This window comes from Anabrus simplex, chromosome 4, assembly GCF_040414725.1.
Source record: "Anabrus simplex isolate iqAnaSimp1 chromosome 4, ASM4041472v1, whole genome shotgun sequence".
NCBI classification, from domain to species: Eukaryota; Metazoa; Arthropoda; class Insecta; order Orthoptera; family Tettigoniidae; genus Anabrus; species Anabrus simplex.
This window is the reverse complement of record NC_090268.1, coordinates 48,521,686-48,545,018: the sequence shown is the minus strand read 5'-3', so window position 1 is coordinate 48,545,018 and position 23,333 is coordinate 48,521,686. Positions and strand designations below refer to the sequence as shown.

General features: G+C 40.0%; 1 protein-coding gene across 1 annotated transcript in view; it reads left to right on the top strand.

Annotated features, from left to right (window-relative positions):
* The window catches only part of LOC136872151 (cell adhesion molecule Dscam1), a 476,843-nt gene that overhangs the window by 239,989 nt on the left and 213,521 nt on the right, over positions 1-23,333 (top strand). The window contains exons 6-7 of the mRNA XM_067145993.2: positions 16,616-17,073; positions 21,433-21,726. Of these exons, the coding sequence (XP_067002094.2) occupies positions 16,616-17,073; positions 21,433-21,726 (752 nt within the window). The remainder of the gene's footprint in view (positions 1-16,615; positions 17,074-21,432; positions 21,727-23,333) is intronic.

Below are 23,333 nucleotides of genomic sequence, written 5' to 3'. Positions count from 1 at the left end.
CAACGCATCGCAAACCTCAGTACTACCATCTTGACGGGCCTAAACCCCAGTAGTGCCAACTTAACCTAACTAGCATGAGGTAAACAAAGCCACGTGTTTTTTGACAGCCACGTGCTTTTTGACAGATTTGTAAACAAAGCCACGTGCTTTTTGACAGACAACAACGCATCGCTAACCTCAGTACTGCCATCTTGACGGGAATAAACCTCGGTGGTACCAACTTAACCTAACTAGCTCGAGATAAACAAAGCCACGTGCTTTTTGACAGCCACGTGCTTTTTGACAGCTGTCATCCGCCATCTTTAAACTACAGAGCGCTGTGCTGCCCTCTTTCGTCACCTGTCATCGGCAGTGCTGCCATCTTGGCGGGCCTAAACCTTAGTGCTACCAACTTAACCTCACTAGCTCGAGAAAAACAAATCCACGTGCTTTTTGACAGCCACGTGCTTTTTTGACAGCTGTCATCCGCCATCTTTAATCCATAGAGCACAGCGCTGCCCTCTTTAGCTACTTACCTTTGAAATGTGGTGGCGGATAATTTGAAAAAATGCTTTTTTGACAGCAGCCATCTTTGAGCGCCGTGCTACACTCTTTAGCTAGTTACCTTTGAAATGTGGTGGCAGGCAATTCCACATGACAGCAGTCATCTTTAATCAAGAGAGCACCGTGCTGCCCTCTATGTGGTGGCGGCAAATTGAAAAATTCTACATGCTCTTGTTTGGAAACAAACTCACGCGCTTTTTTGACAGCCGTCATCCGCCATCTTTAATCAACAGAGCACAGTGCTGTACTCTTTAGCTAGATACCTTTGAAATGTGGTGGCGGCAATTTCCACGTGCTTTACAAACCTATGCGCTTTTCTGTCATCCACCATCTTTAATCTAGAGAGAACAGTGCTGCACTCTATGCGGTGGCGGCAAATTCTACGTGCTTTACAAACCTATGCGCTTTTCTGTCATCCACCATCTTTAATCTAGAGAGAACAGTGCTGCACTCTATGTGGTGGCGGCAAATTCTACGTGCTCTTATTTGGAAACAAATTCTACTCGCTCTTCAGCTGTCATCTACCATCTTTAATCAAGAGAGCACCGTGCTGCCCTCTTTGTGGTGGCGGATAATTTGAAAAAATTATTTTCGACAAGCAGCCATCTTTAATCCAGAGAGAACAGTGCTGCCCTCTTTTGCTACTTACCTTTGAGGCGGTTAATTTGAAAAATTCTTTTCGACAAGCTGCCATCTTTAATCCAGAGAGAACAGTGCTGCCCTCTTTAGCTACTTACCTTTGAGGCGGTTAATTTGAAATATTCTATTTAACAAGCTGCCATCTTTAATGAAAAGAGCATCGTGGTGCTATCTTGCGGGTAATATTTTACGTCACAGCTGTTATCCACCGTCTTGCATTGCTAACCTTAGTGCTGCCCTCTTTAGCTACTTACCTTTGAAACAAAAAATCTATTTGACAAGCTGTCATCCGCCATCTTTAATCCAGAGAGAACAGTGCTGCACTCTATGTGGTGGCGGATAACTTGAAAAAATCTTTTTGACAAGCAGCCATCTTTAATCAACAGAGCACCGTGCTGACATCTTTAGCTACCGCCATCTTACATCGCTTACCTCGCTGCTGCACTCTATGTGGTGGCGGTAAATTCGAACAAGTTTAATCACGCATCGGGAAAGCTAGAGTAAGCACGTGCTGCAGTGATGACGTCATCATGCATGTTTAGACTTGTCCGTTTTCTTAAGAGTAAGTCGGTGTAAAGGAATGTGGTAGCGGTAAATTCGAACAAGTTTAAACATGCATCGGGAAAGCTAGAGTAAGCAAGTGCTGTTGTGATGACGTCATTGTGCATGTTTAGACCTGATCGTTTTTCTTAAGAGTAAGTCGGTGTAAAGCAATGCAATAAGTACAACATTTTTTGAATGCGATCAAATATTTATTTACAAATGTACTACAACAGTGTTCGTTTTTGCTGCTGACAAGGTTGGTGTGCTTCTTAACAACGTATGCTTCTGAAATGCCTCCTGCAACATTCAAATTAAACAAAGCATTTAGAAATATATTATACTAAGTATGTTATGCTTTACAGAGAAGATCATATACTTCTTACCTTGCTGTTATTCCTTTTCGGAATCATCATCATCATCATCATGAGGTACTAGAGAAAGTTCATTCATACACTGTGTACAGTGTTCAATCCTCGGATTTGGTCCATCCCAATCATCATCACCATTTTCTCCTCGATGCTTGTAATGTCGTTCACAAGTTCTGCATAAAGCTACTTCGATTGACATCTTACTGTGTAGAGGAAGGATGTCCCAAAAATTATGTACGTAAGAGGCAGCGTACGTATATAAAAATCCTGGTGGTAAGTATTGAATAAGATGTTTCGGCATCGACGATCTACGTTTATAGAACATCTTAATAGCCTCACTCACTCGTGAAACATAAATAAGATGTTGCGTATGAGCATGCAAACAGCATGCACATTTACAGTTTTGTTCCATAGCGTACGATGTCGAAGCACACACTAATGAAAATGATAAAGATCTATTCTTATTTATAGTCTCGTAACAATATTCGTTAGCGGATGGTAAGTAACATCACTCATATGAATAATAAGACAATAGGCTGCTGTGTTAGCAGGAATGTTTTCAGATGTTTCAAATTCTAAACGAATATCAACTGGAGATTCTTTTATAGATTCTTCGTGATAAGAGCAGTCTATAACTACAATCGGTGCTTTATTTTTAAATTCTTGAGGTGTAAATAGCGGACGATCTTCTTTCTGATAATACGATGATTGAAATTTACAAAACATGTCATAGAGCATCCCAAACTTATTTTTCTCAAAGTTAATGTCGATGTTTTCGTAGGGATACGTAATTCCATTGAGATATAGTAGTCTAACGTGTCTTAATTTGCAGTGATCAAACAGTGAGCTATCTTTTTCGTGATTGAATTTACGATTAGTTTGAAATCCAAAAATAATGTACAAGGGCTTCTCAGTAAAACGTGATGTTTTAACAGCCCAGCTATGCTTGTTTGTAGGTGGTAACACAGGATATTCATGCAGCTCCCAACTTCTAAAACGTATAGGTAATGGTGTATCATTTTCTACAATCTTGAGCAATCGAAGTTTTTCACGATCAGATAAGGTTACATGTGGGATCTGCCACAGTATACGATGCAGTGTTATTTTCGATTCTACAGGTGTTTCTACTGCTTTAAGAGAATTGTAATCACTTCGATCACGGATTAGAATAAGCTCTTGTTTTACGTTGATTATAATACGTGTAAAGTCTTCTGCGAATCCAAAAATATGTTTCAGTGATAACATACCCGTAAAAGTTCCATCCTCATTAATCATCCAGTTGTTAGTAGCTTTTGGACACCATCCAGCCATCCGCAAAAGATTACTTTCTTCATCACAGAAAGAAGGGTAGAGTTTCATTGCGCTTGTAATACCAACATTCTTCGTTCGATCTATTTCAACATTATTTACTTCATATCGCGCTTCAGAAAAGAGAAAAGCTAGAGCATGGTTGTTTAGTTGTGAAGTGCTTGGTCCACTTCCATCAGACTTTTCTAATCGTCCTTCAATATAGAGGTAGCTTTCGTGCGGTAAGGTGTAAACATCTTGTTGATTAATAATAAAATGAATTTCATCATTGTTATTTAATCCAAACGTAAAAGGTTGATAGGAATGAAGCTCACTTCGTACTACACCTTCACGACTTTCTACTGTATTCGTAATGTCTAGCATTTCTTCCATTCTGTTGTAGTAGCGTATATCCTAAATCTTGGAGTATCTGCTTATGGGTATCTGTTAACTCGATGAGTCTCTGCACACATGTAGTATGTCTTCGGAATGTACACCATGTTTTATAGATGGTTTTCATACTGGTTTAAGATGTAGTTTGTAAGCTACGTACGCGTGCTGATCTAAATGAATAAGCTGATTATGTTTATTTACAAGTCTAAGAGTAATGTTGCTAATGTGTTTTACAGACACAGGATGATAAAGAACTACTGCTGGTTTCTCACAAATAGTATATCCACGTTCCTCTGTAACAATAAAGTCGTGCAGGACGTGCGAAGGTTGTAGATTACTATTCAAGTCTGTAATAATATTACAAGTAATGTTCACATTATAATCATCGAAGTGTTTTATAGGTTGATCAGACTCGTAACGTACGTTCGGTAGGAGCTCCCTCGATGAAAATCCAAGCAGTGATCCAATCGAATCAGGTTGTGATTTGAAGTCAATCTTAAATGATGATTCAATAACACATTTATGCGTAATGTTGCTTATAGTGATTGAGAACTTGTAATTATGATTACTAAAAATATCTTCCCCAAACTGATCAATTAACGTACTTTCAATATAGTCGTGAATATCATCTACTGTATAACTACCTGAGGGTAGTGTTAGCACATACTCATCGTAATAGAACTTGTTTAAACCATCACGCACATTATAGATTTTATTGTAGCTTTCAAACGATACTAGTCCAAGACTATGCGGCTGATAACCAAGTTCGATTGGTGGATTAAAATAGATGGTTGTTTCAGGTCCTTCTCCACGTACAGCAAACGTTCTTTCACTGTTCGTCATCACGTAGATACTAATACACTTTCTCTACTGTCTGGGTTTGATATAAGAACATAAGACATAATCGTCCGCACATGCGTGTATTAAAGTTTTGCACACGGTTTTTATTGTAAACAATGTCTGCACTGCTTCCGAAATAACGTATGAGCTCAAAAGGAGGAGGTAAATCTCCATAGCTATCAAAATACCATACTTTAGATTTACGTTTTACATAAGCAACGTAATGAGTTCCAGGTCCACGACTGTCGTCCAAGTTAATTACGGCACTTTCACGTTCACGTGGACGTGCTGGTAGTTGATCGCGCATATACACTCCTCGAAAATAATGAATTCTTAGTTGTTTAGCAAACGTAAAAACTTCATCATGCGTTAGAGCTTGATATGGCAGTGCATTCAGTAGACGTTTTTTGGAGAAATGTAGATACCAAGCCCTTTCTTGTATGGCGCTAGCTTCATGTTCACACCTTTGCCTCGTAACGCAATTGCCTCCATCGTCTTGTTATGACGTTCACTCTCTTTCAACTGTTGTTTCGCTTCTTCTACAGCTTTGACAGTTCTCGCTACAGCACTAGCACCACCTAGCAATGACCCTAAAGCTGCTAAGCCAGCAAACAGCGCAGGAAGAAATCCTCCTCGTTTTGGTACAGGAATAATTCGCGCACGTTTACTAAATATTGCTCTGCACTTTGGAGAAATTCTCGCTCTTGCTGCGCGTAACGCCTTAGTAATAGCTACACGAGGATTGTATTCCCCTCGAATAGCTTTTTGCGCAGCCTTTATAACATCTTTCCATCCAACAGTTTTTACTTTCTTCTTCTTCTTCATGTCGTTTGGATATCGTTGTTTCACCATGCTGGACACGACTTTACTAGTCAAGAGCAAATCATAAACTAACCGTTGCCTCTTGTTTCGTTTAATATATATATTACTATTACGTACTTTATGATTCAGTTATCATGAAGATTATAAAGCAGAAAGACACGCTACCTGTTACCGACATTGTACCACATCTCTTACCTAGTTCTAGTACAACTACAAGAAAACGTCATGGAACGTTGTTTCCTTTTACTGTTCGATGTATTATATCAGGTCCGTCGGGATGCGGTAAAACAAATCTTTTACTCACACTTATTACTTCTGTAAATGGTGTACGCTTCGAGAATATTTACGTTTTCGCAAAGTCACTCTATCAGCCGCTATATACTATTCTACAAACTGTAATGCACGATCTAGTTAAAGATGGAATAAGATATTTTAAATTTAATTCACATGAGCAAGTACCATCACCAGACGATGTGCTTCCTAATTCTCTAATGATCTTTGATGATGTCGCAACAGAACAGCAAAACGTTATTCGTGCATTCTTTAGTATGGGTCGACATAAATATGTTGATTGCATCTATTTGTGCCAAACCTATTCTCGTGTGCCCAAGCAGTTGATACGCGACAACGCAAATGTTATTGTGCTTTTTCGGCAAGATGAGCGCAACATGCGACATGTGTATGACGATCATGTTAACACTGATATGACATTCGATGACTTTAAACGTATGTGTGCTAAATGTTGGTCATTACACCGTTACAGCTTTTTAGTTATTGATAAAGAAAGTGATGTACAGCATGGACGATATCGCATGGGTTTCGATCATTTTATATGCATTAACACAGAATTACAGTAACTACTTGATTAAAAACCACCATCATGTTAACATCTAGCAAGGAGATCACAAAACATATCATCCAAGCTCGAAACAATATTCGACGGAAATTTAAAGAGCTTAAACGTATTCAAGCAGACACGGATTTATTTTTAAAAACACAACTAAGTACACCACTCAAAGAAATTTTTAATTCTACTTCATTACCGCAGTCTACTTCAAGTTTTGCTTCTATGCAAACATCATATCATAAAGAGAAGCATGAAGAAGAAAAGCATGAAGAAGATACGGAAGAGAAGAAGCAGGGTGTAGATCAAGAAGAGGAAGATAAGGAAGAAGAAGAAGAAGAACTTAATGATGCATCACCATCTAAGCGTGTTGAGTTTTTAACTACAGATGTTATTGCAGAAACACCTACTACATCGACGCAAAATCTACCATCTTTGTCTGAGGTTATGATTACACCAGAGTATCGCAATCAGTTTAGAACTTTTATTCAAGATACCTATGGATCTCTCTTTGCACCTTATATAGAAAAACTTTTTACAGGACAAACTGACACTACCTATGGTATTCGCTACGAAGATGACTGTTTCCGGATAGGAAATTCAAATGTTAAGATTAATAGCAACAAACTCATTGTAAAAGGTGTTACCTATAAACCTACGAAAGGACTCTTAGAACTTCTTTTCTCACGAATACCTGACAAGGATATAATTTTACAAGATGATCTTAAAAAGTATAAAGCAATACTTTTTGCTACCGATGCAACACGACGTAATTACAAGAGAACAGAAGCTGTAAATGCGAATAAGAGTTACAAGTATCGTGAGTTTATTTCTAAGCTGTTTCCGACTGCACGTAGTCTAGACGTTATCTACAAGCCTTTGTTGCCGTATGTGGATGTAAGATACTGGAATGACCCAAACTTACTCGTTGAACGATTACAACTTTTAAGAGCATCGCAAGAGGCTGGTCACACTGGTCACGGATCAGAAATTCTAGAAATAGAAAGAGAACTACGTTATGCCGGTATTATTTTGTAATGGCTCGTCAAGAGAAGATCTCACCTGTAAAGGTAAACATCGCACATGAGTTACATAAACCAGCACGTCGCACCTACTGTCGCAGACGCGTTATTACACGAGGAAAAGATGATCTCTGGCAAGCAGACTTAGTAGAAATGATTCCATATGCTTCTAGTAATAAGGGCTATAAGTATCTACTTACTGTTATCGATGTGTACTCAAAGTTTGCTTTTGCACAACCCGTGCGTTCTAAAACAGCAGCTCAAGTTAAAGAAGCATTTAAACATATTGTTGAAGAATCGAAACGCTGCCCAAGGCTTCTTCAAACTGATCAAGGTAAAGAGTTTTACAACAAGGATTTTTCTTCTTACCTCAAGTTACTTGGCATTCAACACTACTCTACGTTCAGTAATCTCAAGGCAAGTGTTGTAGAACGCTTTAATCGTATACTCAAAACAATGATGTGGCGAGAATTTACAGCGCAAGGTTCATATCGTTGGATTGATCTGCTACCTAGACTTTTATCTACCTACAACGATACACCTCATCGCACTATCGGAACAAAGCCACGTCTTGTTACAAAGAATACACCTCGTCTAGATGCTATTCATCTTGTAATCAAAACAGCTGATCCACCTCGCTATCGCTTTAAAGAAGGTGATTTCGTTCGCATCAGCAAACACAAGTCTATCTTTGCAAAAGGATACACACCTAACTGGAGCACTGAAATTTTTCAAATCAGAAGTGTTAAGCTTACTAATCCAGTTACGTATTTACTTCGCGATCTCAGAGGACAGCCTATTGAAGGAGGATTCTACATCGAAGAACTGCAGAAAACAAAATATCCTGATCACTATTTAGTTGAACGTGTTATTCGACGTCGTGGTAATAAACTGTATGTTAAATGGCTTGGTTTTAATAACAGCTTTAATTCATGGATTAATAAAGAGGATGTACTTTAAATCTTATGTGTGTTTTCTTTTAATCCTCTACGTTTCCTTTCTTCTAATTCACTAGGACATGCTGTAGGATTAAACAACACCTGTAATATGTTTTGACAATTCATATTTATTTTAGACTATATACATACATTTTTATCCTTTGTTCATGTTACAGTCTTTGACACTCAGTTTTCGTTTTATTACACCAACAACGACAAGTGCTGCTATATTCTTCTGAGCAGCTAAAGCACTAGGTAATAACACATACACACACAGCATAACTTTACGAAGCAGATTTTAACAGCTACACGACATACTCTATGCAGGCAGCATGTAACTACATGTCAGGCGAACGTGTTCTAGGGCCGCAGGGGAGATGAAGCACGAAGAAACGAAGATCAATCACTCTATTGATGAGTCCACGCCCAACATGCTTCATCATCTTTCTCCCAGCACGTTTCTTCACCTTTTCCTTGTTTACTCTCTCCACAGCCATGATAAGTGTTTATAAGCGAAGACAACTCGTTAGTTTTAGGTCCGTGATACAGTTTAATTAGTTGACATGTACGGCACTGTCTCACAGAAGGTCTTCTAGCTAAACTCACGTGTTCATGATGTAAACTACACGTTTGAAGCTCTGACAAAACAGGATCTTGTGTCCACTCACGAGGCACCTTATCCCAAATCTTCTTTACAGCATTCGCAGCTACATTGACCAAAAATGCCTTTGGTAATGCATTTAACTCTTCTTCAGTAAAAGTGTTTAGTTTCTTTTTGCATGCATAAAACTTTACGATCGCCTTTTCAACTGCGTTACACTTAGTTCTGTTAGAAATGACATGATGTCTTTACTCTACAAATGTTTCTTTTACACTAAGGTTATTTCGACACTGCAGTTTACATATGTTGTTCACTTCCCGGCATGCACTGCGACACAACCAATCAAAGAGCATGCATACATGTTGTAAAGACTGTTTAGTTGTTTCTCTACTATGCTCTTTCGGAAGAGTTTTAAATGATGGGCACCCCAATTCATGCATGTCGATAACTTCACATGATGACGGTAGAAAATCACGCAACCATTCTTTCTTTTCACAACCCTTTAAAAGAACAAGATCTGCTCTTGACAAATGTGCATTCATCATTAAAGGTAGAAAACGATAAGGTATTCCTTTTTCTTCCCACTTCAAACCTAAATTGTTTTCAATCCACTGAGTCTGCTTTTTATCTTCATCTGTTTGCAAACAGTAAGGGAACGGTGGACTAAATACTAAACTAACAAGTTTTGGTGCCCACAACACACAGCAATCTAACACAGCCACCTCTTTAAACACAAACTTGTTTCCGTTTACTTTAAAGCCTTGCACATCAACTATTAATGTTTTCGTCATGTTTGCACTCCACACTCTATCACTGTTTCCCGAAGACTAAAGCTTTTAGTCAACGAACGGGTTTAAACATGCATGATGACGTCATCACTGCAGCACGTGCTTACTCTAGCTTTCCCGATGCGTGATTAAACTTGTTCGAATTTACCGCCACCACATAGAGTGCAGCAGCGAGGTAAGCGATGTAAGATGGCGGTAGCTAAAGATGTCAGCACGGTGCTCTGTTGATTAAAGATGGCTGCTTGTCAAAAAGATTTTTTCAAGTTATCCGCCACCACATAGAGTGCAGCACTGTTCTCTCTGGATTAAAGATGGCGGATGACAGCTTGTCAAATAGATTTTTTGTTTCAAAGGTAAGTAGCTAAAGAGGGCAGCACTAAGGTTAGCAATGCAAGATGGTGGATAACAGCTGTGACGTAAAATATTACCCGCAAGATAGCACCACGATGCTCTTTTCATTAAAGATGGCAGCTTGTTAAATAGAATATTTCAAATTAACCGCCTCAAAGGTAAGTAGCTAAAGAGGGCAGCACTGTTCTCTCTGGATTAAAGATGGCAGCTTGTCGAAAAGAATTTTTCAAATTAACCGCCTCAAAGGTAAGTAGCTAAAGAGGGCAGCACTGTTCTCTCTGGATTAAAGATGGCTGCTTGTCGAAAAGAATTTTTTCAAATTATCCGCCACCACAAAGAGGGCAGCACGGTGCTCTCTTGATTAAAGATGGTAGATGACAGCTGAAGAGCGAGTAGAATTTGTTTCCAAATAAGAGCACGTAGAATTTGCCGCCACCACATAGAGTGCAGCACTGTTCTCTCTAGATTAAAGATGGTGGATGACAGAAAAGCGCATAGGTTTGTAAAGCACGTAGAATTTGCCGCCACCGCATAGAGTGCAGCACTGTTCTCTCTAGATTAAAGATGGTGGATGACAGAAAAGCGCATAGGTTTATAAAGCACGTGGAATTTGCCGCCACCACATAGAGTGCAGCACTGTTCTCTCTAGATTAAAGATGGCGGATGACAGAAAAGCGCATAGGTTTGTAAAGCACGTGGAATTTGCCGCCACCACATAGAGTGCAGCACTGTTCTCTCTAGATTAAAGATGGTGGATGACAGCTGACGAAATTGCCCGCATGATAGCAGCACAGTGCTCTATTGATTAAAGATGGCGGATGACAGCTGTCAAAAAGGCACGTGGCTTTGTTTCCCAACAAGAGCACATAGAATTTTTCAAATTGCCGCCACCACATTTCAAAGGTATCTAGCTAAAGAGTACAGCACTGTGCTCTGTTGATTAAAGATGGCGGATGACGGCTGTCAAAAAAGCACGTGAGTTTGTTTCCAAACAAGAGCATGTAGAATTTTTCAATTTGCCGCCACCACATAGAGGGCAGCACGGTGCTCTCTTGATTAAAGATGACTGCTGTCATGTGGAATTGCCTGCCACCACATTTCAAAGGTAACTAGCTAAAGAGTGTAGCACGGCGCTCAAAGATGGCTGCTGTCAAAAAAGCATTTTTTCAAATTATCCGCCACCACATTTCAAAGGTAAGTAGCTAAAGAGGGCAGCGCTGTGCTCTATGGATTAAAGATGGCGGATGACAGCTGTCAAAAAAGCACGTGGCTGTCAAAAAGCACGTGGATTTGTTTATCTCGAGCTAGTGAGGTTAAGTTGGTAGCACTAAGGTTTAGGCCCGCCAAGATGGCAGCACTGCCGATGACAGGTGACGAAAGAGGGCAGCACAGCGCTCTGTAGTTTAAAGATGGCGGATGACAGCTGTCAAAAAGCACGTGGCTGTCAAAAAGCACGTGGCTTTGTTTATCTCGAGCTAGTTAGGTTAAGTTGGTACCACCGAGGTTTATTCCCGTCAAGATGGCAGTACTGAGGTTAGCGATGCGTTGTTGTCTGTCAAAAAGCACGTGGCTTTGTTTACAAATCTGTCAAAAAGCACGTGGCTGTCAAAAAACACGTGGCTTTGTTTACCTCATGCTAGTTAGGTTAAGTTGGCACTACTGGGGTTTAGGCCCGTCAAGATGGTAGTACTGAGGTTTGCGATGCGTTGTTGTCGATGACAGCTGTCAAAAAGCACGTGGCTTTGTTTACAAATCTGTCAAAAAGCACGTGGCTGTCAAAAAGCACGTGGCTTTGTTTACCTCGCGCTTGTGAGGTTAAGTTGGCACTACTGAGGTTTAGGCCCGTCAAGATGGCAGTACTGAGGTTAGCGGTGCGTTGTTGTCTGTCAAAAAGCACGTGGCTTTGTTTACAAATTCAAATTTCGCGCTAGTTAGGTTAAGTTGGCAGCACTGGAAGAGGCCTCTGGCTGAGGTGGAGGAGGCCACTGGGAGGCCTCTGGCTGAGGTGGAGGTGGAGGTGGCCACTGGGAGCCTGAGGTGGAGGTGGCGCCCGAACCATCCAATTATACTACTTATCTCAATTTACAAAATCTCCTTAGTGTCCTCTTTATTTTTACATTGTGAAGAAATTTGTTGCTTTTCAATATCCTTCACCCTTAAAACTATATTTTTACTAATTATTTGCTGATCTATACAATTCCTTTCCCAGAAGTATACCATTCCTACCGTTTCCAAAATTTTCCGTACCCCATCCACCTAATATCCTTGGTTCTGATATTTCATTTGATGTTGGTGGGCTATCTGTAACACTTCGCCACCTGATCCCAACCTCAGTCTCAGCCAATACTTAAATATTTTAACAATATCTCCCTCTAGACTTGCATCATTCTCACTTCCCAGTTAGCTGTACAACTGGGTAGACCTATCATTATTTTGGCAAATTTACTCGTGATTGCATCAAGTGTGGAAACTTTCCCTTCAACTTCCCCAGATCTCTGCTCCCTAGATTTGAGTAATACATTTAAAACATTTTTATAAATTCTCCGTTTCCACTTAATACCATTCCTGAATACACTATTTTGACAACTAAGTTCCTCTCGCCCGTCCACCATTTTCCATTCTTTGATAATTTATAACATTGTTTACATACCATTACCTTGGTTTTCTGTGCATTAATTTTTAAATTCCATTCTTTACAGTAATTTATCAATTCATTTATACTATCCTTCATGCTAGCGGGAGTCGGTGGGAGAAGGAGGAATTCATCTGCAAAAATGAGACCTAGAATATCCTGATTCTCAAGACTCGAAGCCTTTCGATTCAAAAATATAATTTATGAACAGTGAAACCAACCCTGTTGATGATTAATTCCCCAATTACTATACTCTCCTTAATTTTAATTGAGCACTTCACTTCTGAATATATGTTTTCAGTCGCTCTTATCATCTCGTGAGACACCCCTATCCTTCCCATTTTTGCCACGACAGCTTCACACAAAATCAAATCCTCTTTCGGAGTCAATAGCAGTGATGCACAATTTTCCACCTTTCTTTCCTTTTTACATATTTTTTCCATTCATGTTCTCACCACAAATATATTATCAGTTGTTCTCATCCTTTCTCTCAAGTCTGACTGGAGTCTCTCCAGGATCGAAATCCCCTCCGCCTACTTCAGAAACCTTTTTGCCAACACACCTGTGCATATTTTACGTACAGTGTCTAACAGTTGTATGCCTCTATAACTATTTGGGTTTGATTTCTCTACTTTCTCCTTATAGATTGGGCATTATCACTCACTCTTGCCAAGAATTAGGAAAATCTCCTCCTTCAAATATTTTATTAAATAGCGTAATTTAACAATGCTTTCTAGGATATCCCTATTTTTCGCTACTTGTTTCCAAAATTTGATAGTGATGCCCGAAATAACTCCTGTTTACCCTTTTCTAGCTTTCTCTCCAACCTCTCTTCTATCGACATTTCCTTATCTAAAGCAGGCACACTGCATCCAAGTCTTCCCGATACTCCACTCCCTTCTATTGTCGGTTTCTACGCATCTTCACTACTCAATAACTTCTTATAGAACTCCACCCAGTTAGCATGACTTATTTCAGCCTGCCGAGCAACTTTCTACTCTCCATATAACCGATTAATTGTACTCCACACTTTCTAACATTCATGTTGTTTAGAATTTCTATTCAGCTCGACAACAGCTCTTTGCCTCCGCTATTCAAACTTAGTAATATGCAACATTTCTCTGTATTATTTCCTTCTGTTACAGAATTCAGTTTTTTATTTTCTCAACCATGCTTCCTGATCGCCTTAAATGCTTTCATAATTTCATACTTTTTATGCCTGCATTCATCATTGTACCATCCCTTGCCTATTATCCTCTTCCCCTCCTTTACTCGCAACTTCTCCCCCGCCATCTTAGTAGTATTTTCTAATAATGTTTACTGGCGCACCCGCACAATAGAAAAAATCCACAGTTCTGGCCCTTCAGGCAATCAACTCAATGTTGAAAACATCCTAGTGGTGTGAGCTACGAATTTTAGGTTAATGAAATATAATAAAGTACGAGAATATATTCTTTATTACGAAAAATTGCAATCCTTTACGTAAACATCGTTATCCGGTCGATTAGATTAGCAATTTGACTTCTTCTACCACTACAAGCACTAATATGAGTCAATGCAGAGTTTCATTTAAACCCTTATAACTACAGTCGGTGTGGATATTTTTCAAAAACTCAGAAAACGCCTGAGGGTATTGAACCAAGGAACACATTACAGAAATAATTATGTAAATAAGTTAATTTGGCTAGGATTTGAATAAAAATGATAACGAGTAAAGGAACAAGCGATTTTAGGCTTTGTATCCGGAACTGCATTTAGGCCGGAAGAGATTTTCGATTTTTTTTATAGTGATATCCAAGACTCATGATTTGAAACCATTCCGGGCCCTTTAGCCCTTCAACTTTCGGCATAATTGGGAAAATTCGTTAATTTTACGTTTTTCGTAGTTAAGTGTTGTCCGCTAAGAAAGGTTTTCAACATTAGAAAAATTATAAAATGTTCAGACATTTTCAGATGTGATTAAAAATGCTGTCCTCTTTAGAAAGTAAGAGAGAGAAATTTCTCAATTGAAGTAATGGCTTTCCATGATGAAAATTGAAACGCCGGGCTGAGTGGTTCAGACGGTTGAGGCGCTGGCCTTCTGACCCCAACATGGCAGGTTCGATCCTGGCTCAGTCCGGTGGTATTTGAAGGTGCTCAAATATGTCAGCCTCGTATCGGTAGATTTACGGACACGTAAAAGAACTCCTGCGGGACAAAATTCCGGCACCTCGGCATCTCCGAAAACCGAAAAAGTAGTTAGTGGGACGTAAAGCAAATAGCATTATTATTTAAAATTGAAACATATCTTGCATCTGAACCTTCGTATTGCAATAAAACTTTTACCAATCTTTATTTTCGTTCCAATAAAGCGTTGTAGTAAAATATATTTTTTTAAGAATCTTAAGTGACATACTTCGAAAACCTATTTATTACTTCCCGAAATTGTATATGACAACTTCCTCATCGCCGGCTTTTAATATCAGACCGGTACAACTGCTGTGTATGGGGAGACGTGACGTCGCCTTTATTTGACGTTTGTTATGAACTGCATTGTTTTCTCTTTACAGCATTTTTCCTTTCGTGTTCTTTTTGGTCAAAAAGAATCGAATGTTATTAATTACTAACCGAGAAAAACAAATAATAATGAGACATTTTGGTATGATAGAGAAAGGATAGTAAATAACTACTCCACCCCGCATTACCCTTACTTTGTCCTTGGAAATGAGGTCACAGTCAAAATATTAAGATTTCCATGAAAAGGGAACCACCTTCTGTATGATGTTCCCACAGATTTCTAAACAAAAGCAAACCTTACGATGTTAAGCGTTTATTAACAACGTTTGGCAACAGAACACAATGAAATATTACATTTCTCGGTTTCTATTGATCATAGAGAAACACCTCACTCCAATAATTGGCTTAAATCCCATTCTCTACAACCTTTTCAAATGTTCCGATCATGTTCAAATTCACCAAGTGAGTGTACTTAAAATGTAGTAATATTGATATAAATGTCCCTATCTTTAGTTTAGGTATTGGCCTCTTTCCGTACGTCTCAAAGCTAAAATCGTGTATTTTATTCTGTCCAGATGAAAATGTAACAAGAATCGCTTCGAACATCCAGAACATTCATCAGTGAGCAGGATATGCATCCTCTTATCAATAGTCAAGTTGGTGGACGCATGCACAGAAATGGTATCCCGACATAAACAATCAACACTACCCAACCCCAGTACTGAAAAGTAGACTGTGGAGTGAAGGGGTAGTGTTGAAGGCACAGTGTGTGAGTCTGTTGCTATACATCCACCACTAAGCCTATTTCAATCACAACAGTCGTGTCCCAATGTAAACGAAAGCATGGCGTTCCCCCACCTCCTCGCTTAATGTATTTCTGCAGGTAGCCCGCTAGAAGACTGTTGTGATTGAAATTGTCACAGTGGTGGAAGTATAGCAATACACACACTGTACACACACTGTGCCTTCAGCACTACCTGTTACTCCATCCCCCTCTTTTTGGCCTTCAACATTACCCCTTCAATCCTTTCCCTCCTTTTCAGTAATAGAGTGGGGCAGTGTTGATTGTTTGTGTCGGGACACCTTTTCTGTGTATGCTTGTACTCATTTACTAGCCTTCAGGGCCTAAGCAATTGGAACAGACCCAAAGGGCTTTGAAAGAAGTTACTATCGCACTATTTGCCATGAAGATCTGTAGGACAGGTCGATAAACTTTTGCGATAACTTAAATTATTTCTGACCGAGCTCGATAGTTGCAGTCGCTTAAGTGCGGCCAGCATCCAGTATTCGGGAGATAGTAGGTTCGAACCCCACTGTCGGCAGGCCTGAAGATGGTTTTCCGTGGTTTCCCATTTTCACACCAGGCAAATGCTGGGGCTGTACCTTAATTAAGGCCGTGGCCGCTTCCTTCCCACTCCTAGCCCTTCCCAGTCCCATCGTCGTCATAAGACATATCTGTGTCGGTGCGACGTAAAGCAACTAAATGTTAATAAATGATTATTTTCCAGGTGGTTCCGTGACACTGGTGGCTCCCTGCAAGAAGTTCGCTCGGGTTCAGTGCTGGTGCGTCCTCTACAGTCGGTGCTGCAGTTCCCTCGGGTGCAGGCCGAGGATGCCGGCCGGTACGTATGTGTGGTCAGTAACCTGCTGGGAGAAGACAGGCGGGAGCTAGCTCTAGCTGTGGCCACACCGCTCACAGCTCACATCAGACCTCAGCAGCAGGTTGTGGATGCGGGAACAGCGGCAACATTCAACTGCTCTGTGCAGGGTGGAGTGTCTGGCGGAGTGCACGTCGCCTGGCTCAAGGATGGTCGTCCGCTACAGGAAGGACCTCGGGTTAGCGTTCTGCACGCCGGCCACATGCTGTTAGTACGTATGGTGAGGAAAATTGACCGGGGAATGTACCAGTGTGTGGCACGCAGTGGAGATGAAAGTGCCCAAGGAAGTGCAGAGTTAACACTCGGAGGTAAGGGTTTCCACTTTATACATTAAGATACAGTTAAACTTCGATATCTCGAAGTGCTTGCGGAGACCGAAATACTTCGAGGTACAGAAAAACATGCATACTACTTCTGCTCAAAAAGAAATTGGCTGTTCTGTTATTTACTTCATAAATTGTCACCAATGCAATTATATTTCTGTACATCTACAATTTTTACTCTATTGTTAAGCATGCCCATCGTATTGAAGGTTGGATGTTTTAACCCTGGAACTGCTTCAGGTTTGTCTGTCACATGCTGCAATAATTGTCCACCATGCACAGAATAAAATAAAACAGTATCTAAAATCACAGCGTAGTCATAACTTATCCTTATAAACATCAATATAAAACTGAAAGAATGATCTACAATATTTGATAAAAATAAAAAGTCAATATAATTATTTTGGACTCATTCTAAGTTTTAATATTTGAATAAAATATTTATAATAAATAAATAAATAAATAAATAAATATTTGAATAAAACTTAAATTGCCTTTTCCGCTCTAAAAGAGACATATAATTTGTCTCTAAAACATGGTACTGGTAAAATTCAAGTATTTTTCTCATTACTCAAAAACCAGTATTCACTTATTTCTGTTAGTTACAAAAGAAAAGCAATTTTTAATCTATAGGAAATTTCGGCGTATTTTCTGAATTTTACACATGCATACTTCCGTAACTTCTGAGACATCCTGTTGACCGGTTTCACTGTCTCTACTTCCTTCATTTTCATATTATTTCACACAGTAAAAACCGTCAGTGTCCGTACTGTCACAAAACTCGTCAACAATGAAAGTTCACAGCCTGTTTTCCAGTCATTTGACCGGATCAGGGATGGAATGAATGAAGCCCCCGTCTAGCGGCGAGGATAGGAATTGTGCCGGCTGCCGAAGCCTGTCGCACTCCTCTGGAGCAAGATTAATGAATGACAGATGAAATGAAATTATATTGGAGATTGTTGCTGGAATGAAATATGACAGGGAAAACCGGAGTACCCGAAGAAAAAACCCCGCCTTCGCTTTGTCCAGCACAAATCTCACATGGAGTGACCGGCATTTGAACCACGAAACCCAGCGGTGAGAGGCCGGTGCGCTGCCGCCTGAGCCACGAAGGCTCTCTCGTCAATAATCAAGCACTCAATTTCAAGTATAGTACGCGAAACTTTTGGTGATACTTCATCTCCCTATTGCTCAGTCGGTAGACCTCGGTTATCTTCGAGATTCGTATTGGCAACCTCTGACACAAAAAATATGAAACCATTATGCATCGATGTGAGACATCTCGTGGTATAATTGAAACCCTTTAAATTCTGTTGTCATTTACACAGCAAAGTTAAAATATAGGTTAAGCTTGAACATGAGAGAGGAAAATCAAGGTATATCGCAGCAACAACCTAGCACACCTACACGGAAACAATGGTTTAGAATATCGAGCGATCATACTATCGATTCAATTCAGATTTCATTTCCATTCAGTTGGCATCATTACCGGAACCGGGGTAACTCCCTCCTTACTCCTCACCTCCGTAAATAGAAATATCACTAAACGTTTCGCGGGCTATAGTCAGAACAGTCGGCTGACATTTTGTTCGATACAGCCTCAATGTCAATATGAAAGTACTTCCACTTCTGCAACTAAATAACAGCCTACAATCTTTCACAAAGGCTTCCAGAACGGAAGATAAATATATCCGGAAACCGAATGACTTGACATCAGTGCCATCTGGTGATTTACGAAATTAAGTTTGAATCCTTACTTCGTATCTCTCGTCTGTCAGGGAAAGCACATAGTCTTCCTGGGAGACGGTCCGTAGTTCTAGGGTTAAAACCAGTTTATTATACCTTAATAAGGAGCAGTATCATTTTCAGATAGGTACTTAACAAATTCATATCTTTGAAAAGAAGTTCATCGTTTTCCTATGTTCGTTCTTTTTGTAACACTGTGCTGAAGGTTGCGTAGAGTTTTAAGCTGCTATGGCATGCGGCTAGCCAAACAATACACTCTAAAATTTGGAGAATGCTTTTTTCTACTATAACGAGACGACGAAGTTCAGATTCCTTCTACAAGAATTAGTTTTATGAGGGAATTGTCGAGTATGCTTCAGCATAATTTTCTGCACAACTTCGAATCACAAAAAAAGTGTTTTGCATCTGAACTTGAAATGTCTTTCGAGATATCTAAGAATACGAGAAACAGAAGTTTGAGTAATAGAAGATTCCGTCGGGAAATGACAATTATTTCGAGATATCGAAAAAGTGAGTTATACACGTTCAAGTTACAGAAGTTTGACTATATTACCGAATTTCAGATAAATAAGTTACGTAGGTGATTCAGTGGACAAGGTAATAAGTCCATCCACATGTGTATTGCTCCCTATTTCATTCCAATTTCCCGTTTCCCATTACGGCCGGCATATCGCACTTTTTGGCACATATTGTCCCAATTTCAGATGTAAGATGGCGGAACTGCAGGGAAAAGTTGATTTGCATTCTATGATGAATTTTTATGTCTAAATGGATTATCAATATATGAAAAAGTATTATAATACGGCCAAAGTTAGTGTGAACAGGGGTTGTATTGCTGCACGATAACAAGAAGTCGCAGTCTCACTACAACCGAGAATTGTTATAGTTCTGAACCAATTTACACAAAAGCAGCTCGAAAGTTTTTTGAGATGATTTACGAACATCGAGCTCAGAAGCTCAAGGTAACTTATATCGTCCCTGCTCTGGCAAACTAGCGAAACTGACAAACTAAGGAATCTGTAGTTCTGAAGTTCTGGTCTAGATTTTGTTATTTATATATTGTCTACCCTCTGACAAAGTCTCACATCTGCAGCTCATTATGTATGCCTAACACATAAAACCAATAATTAAATATAAAAATTGATTTGACATGAGTAATCTCAACTTCTTTCAGCTCTCCTAACCTTTTGACAATTTTCAGATTCGTTAGTTTGCCAGAGCAGGGACGAATTTGATGAGCACAAAAGCTCAGAATAATTTATAAGAGATGAGCACGAAAGCTCAGAACCATACAGTTTCAGTCAGAGTTTCTGACCCTTGCAACCTTGCAAGATTGTTACATATGTGGGATTAGGTTAACCTGTACAGTTTCTCATAGTTAAGCTGAAAACCCACACATGAAATAAGCCGTAGCTTCTGGATTTTTTACATATCTGGTCTTGAACCTAGTAGTTCAGGTACAAAAGTTTACAAAGAAGCTCTCAAACGGACTAATGGTTTATATTAACATGGTTCAAGCAACAACACATTGTTTGAAAGGCAGTTCGTACCTTTGTTATTCACAATGATAGCAGACTACGCTAAAAGAGGATCCACCGATCCATAGTTAGCAGGAGCAGAAGGCCCACGCTACACGGCCACGAATTAGAAGAAAGGAAAAGGAAAGGTATTATTTACAAGGCCGAAAACCAAAATGAAATGGAGGCGCAACCCCACCACTCCAAAGATAAATGTACATGATACCTAAATTGGGGAAAAGGCTCTCAGAAACAGAGGCTAAGCTATACTACGAGGTGACTAAGTTATGAAAAAAATTGAAGACCGAACAGGTGAAATATAATTTAAATGTCAGAAAAAATCACCAACAAACGAAGTTGAGAGGAAGGTTAACGAGGATACACATTCCTGCTTCCTTATATTTTACAAGTTCCATTATGGAAATAAGTTTTTAAAGTCCGAAGACAAGGAACGGAGGCCTACATTAAATTTAAGTTGACAAGAGAAAACCCGATATTAAAATTTTAGCGAGACCTAAAACTGACAATTACATTCTAAAAGAGATCGTAGATAATTATCTTCCCTAAGTACACACGCAGATAGTTGACATAATTAGTATTCTGCTCTACCTCATGAGTGCCTTGTTACGCCGGCCACTCCCCCACCTCCAGTATTTCCTCGTTCAGAGGAACTTTCCTTTCCGTAGCACTATCAATACTTAACTGCCAAAAATATTAGTTTAAAAAAGTCACCCGTTAAATAGTGGATAGAGTTTGGCAGAAGGAATAAGAAAGAGTAGGCGCGATTGGAGGATAGGATTTAGGAGAGAAGCAACATGATTGTAGGATTAATTTAATAACAGGAATGCTAACAGACAAACAAAAAATGGCAGATTACATGATCAAATTGAAAACAAAAACTTTCTCAATTATAGTTAAAGTCTTTAAACACTAGGTTGTACTAGTAATTAGATACTAGATACTATTTTCTGTAATATGTGTCATTTCTTTCTCAAAAACCGTGTTAAATACCTCTGGTTAAATAGTTCATTTTAAATCGGTAGATGGTGGAAGGTTAATGCTAAACTATCTTCTGTCGCAGCTGTGGCTCCTGAACTGCAGTCTACCTTCATCGAACAGACGTTGCAACCTGGACCACCAGTATCATTACGTTGTGTGGCCTCTGGGAACCCTCCCCCACGGATAACCTGGCTGTTGGATGGAGGAGAACTGGTACCTCGCGGTTATGTTTTGGGCAGCTTTCTCGACTCGGCGGGTGATGTGGTCAGTCACCTGAACATCTCTAGCGTGCGGGTGCAACATGGTGGCTTGTACACTTGCATGGCACGCAATGTGCTAGGTGCAGCACATCATTCAGCTACGCTCAACATTTACGGTAAGAGCATTAATTAAATTTCTAGTATATCTTTATTAGCACTTCAGATATTTTAACATAGGACGGTACGGTAAGTCAGTACCTAAGTAAGTTGCCCTGTTTTAAACATAACCATGTCCGAGACTGTGAAATATTATAATATTTTTATACTCTCTCCAGAAGTCATAAATATTGACGGCCCTAGATTATGGCAATGAGTAAAGACCTCAACAGCACCTGCAGTGGAGAAGAAAGTCTTTGGTACAGTGTATATGGCGGTAGTGGCAGCTCAGGGCTCGGGATGGATTGATTTAATGGTATCTGTCCCAATTAAGGGGCAGATAGCAGTCGTAGCGTCTGTTCCGGATCGGGCGGCTACAAATGGTGTCTGTACTCCATGCTAGGTGCGGCCAAATTATATGCTGGCAGTAACTCTAAAATGCCTCCAATGACACGTGAAGCGACACATCGGTTGAAGTATTTTTTGTTGCGTCATAGAAATAATGGCCATACCAAACGGATCAAATGCCAGGGCTTCCCCCATTTCAAGCGACACGCGTTGTCCTCGCCTGAATGACGTGAAAAATGGGCAAGGGCTGCCCATTCATGGACGGAGTGTGCTGAGAAGTGATTCCATCATCTCCGACTAGCGACCATCAATGTCAGAACGCTCACCGGAAGAAGCCGTGAGCTTGCAGACACCCTCAAGAAAAGGCAAGTAGACATTGTCTGCATTCAGGAAACAAAATCGGGAAATGGGAAGGTTCAAAATCGAGAGAAATCGGCGAAGGTTACAAGACAATCTACCATGGCACAAGTTCAACTGGGTATGGTGTTGCGGTAGTTGTCGGTCAAACCTGGGAGATTATGTGATTCAGGTTGATCGTAAATCAGATAGAATTGCAGTATGTCGATTAGGATCGACTCCTCAATAATGAATACGGTCTGCGAATAATCTCCTGCTACGCTCCACAAACTGGATATTTCGATGAGGATAAAGATGATTTCTGAGAACAACTTGGCACTTACATCCAAGCAGTCCCTCCTGAGGAGCATCTGTTTATTGGTGGGTACCTAAATGGACACGTGGGTGAAGCCAAGGATGGGTAAGCCCGTTGTCACGGTGGCTATGGCTACGGAAGTAGAAATGATGATGGCTGCAGGATTGTAGACTTTGCTGAAGCCTATGACCTAATTATAGCCAATACATACTTCAAAATAAGACCTACCCACCTCATGACCTATACCAGTGGAGAGCGGTCCACTCAAACTGACTATTTGCTGATGCATAGGCATGACGCCAAGGTAATTCCGTCTGATAACATAGCTCCACAACATCGTCTGCTTGTTATTGATGTGAGAACTTTGGGACAGCTACGTTCAACAAGGGTCCATATAACTGGTCCAGAGAAGATAAAATGGTGGAAACTAACACAGCAGACAGAGAAACTGATATCAAACCTAAGTACAGTACGTTTGACATAACTGCTGACCATCCAACTGAGACCACGTGAAATAAAACGATTGGCAAGACCAAATCAGGGAAATGGTTCATTGATAAGCAGACTTAGTGGTGGAACGAGAACGTTCAGCTAGCCATCAAAGCAAATAGAGAAGCTTTTAAGACC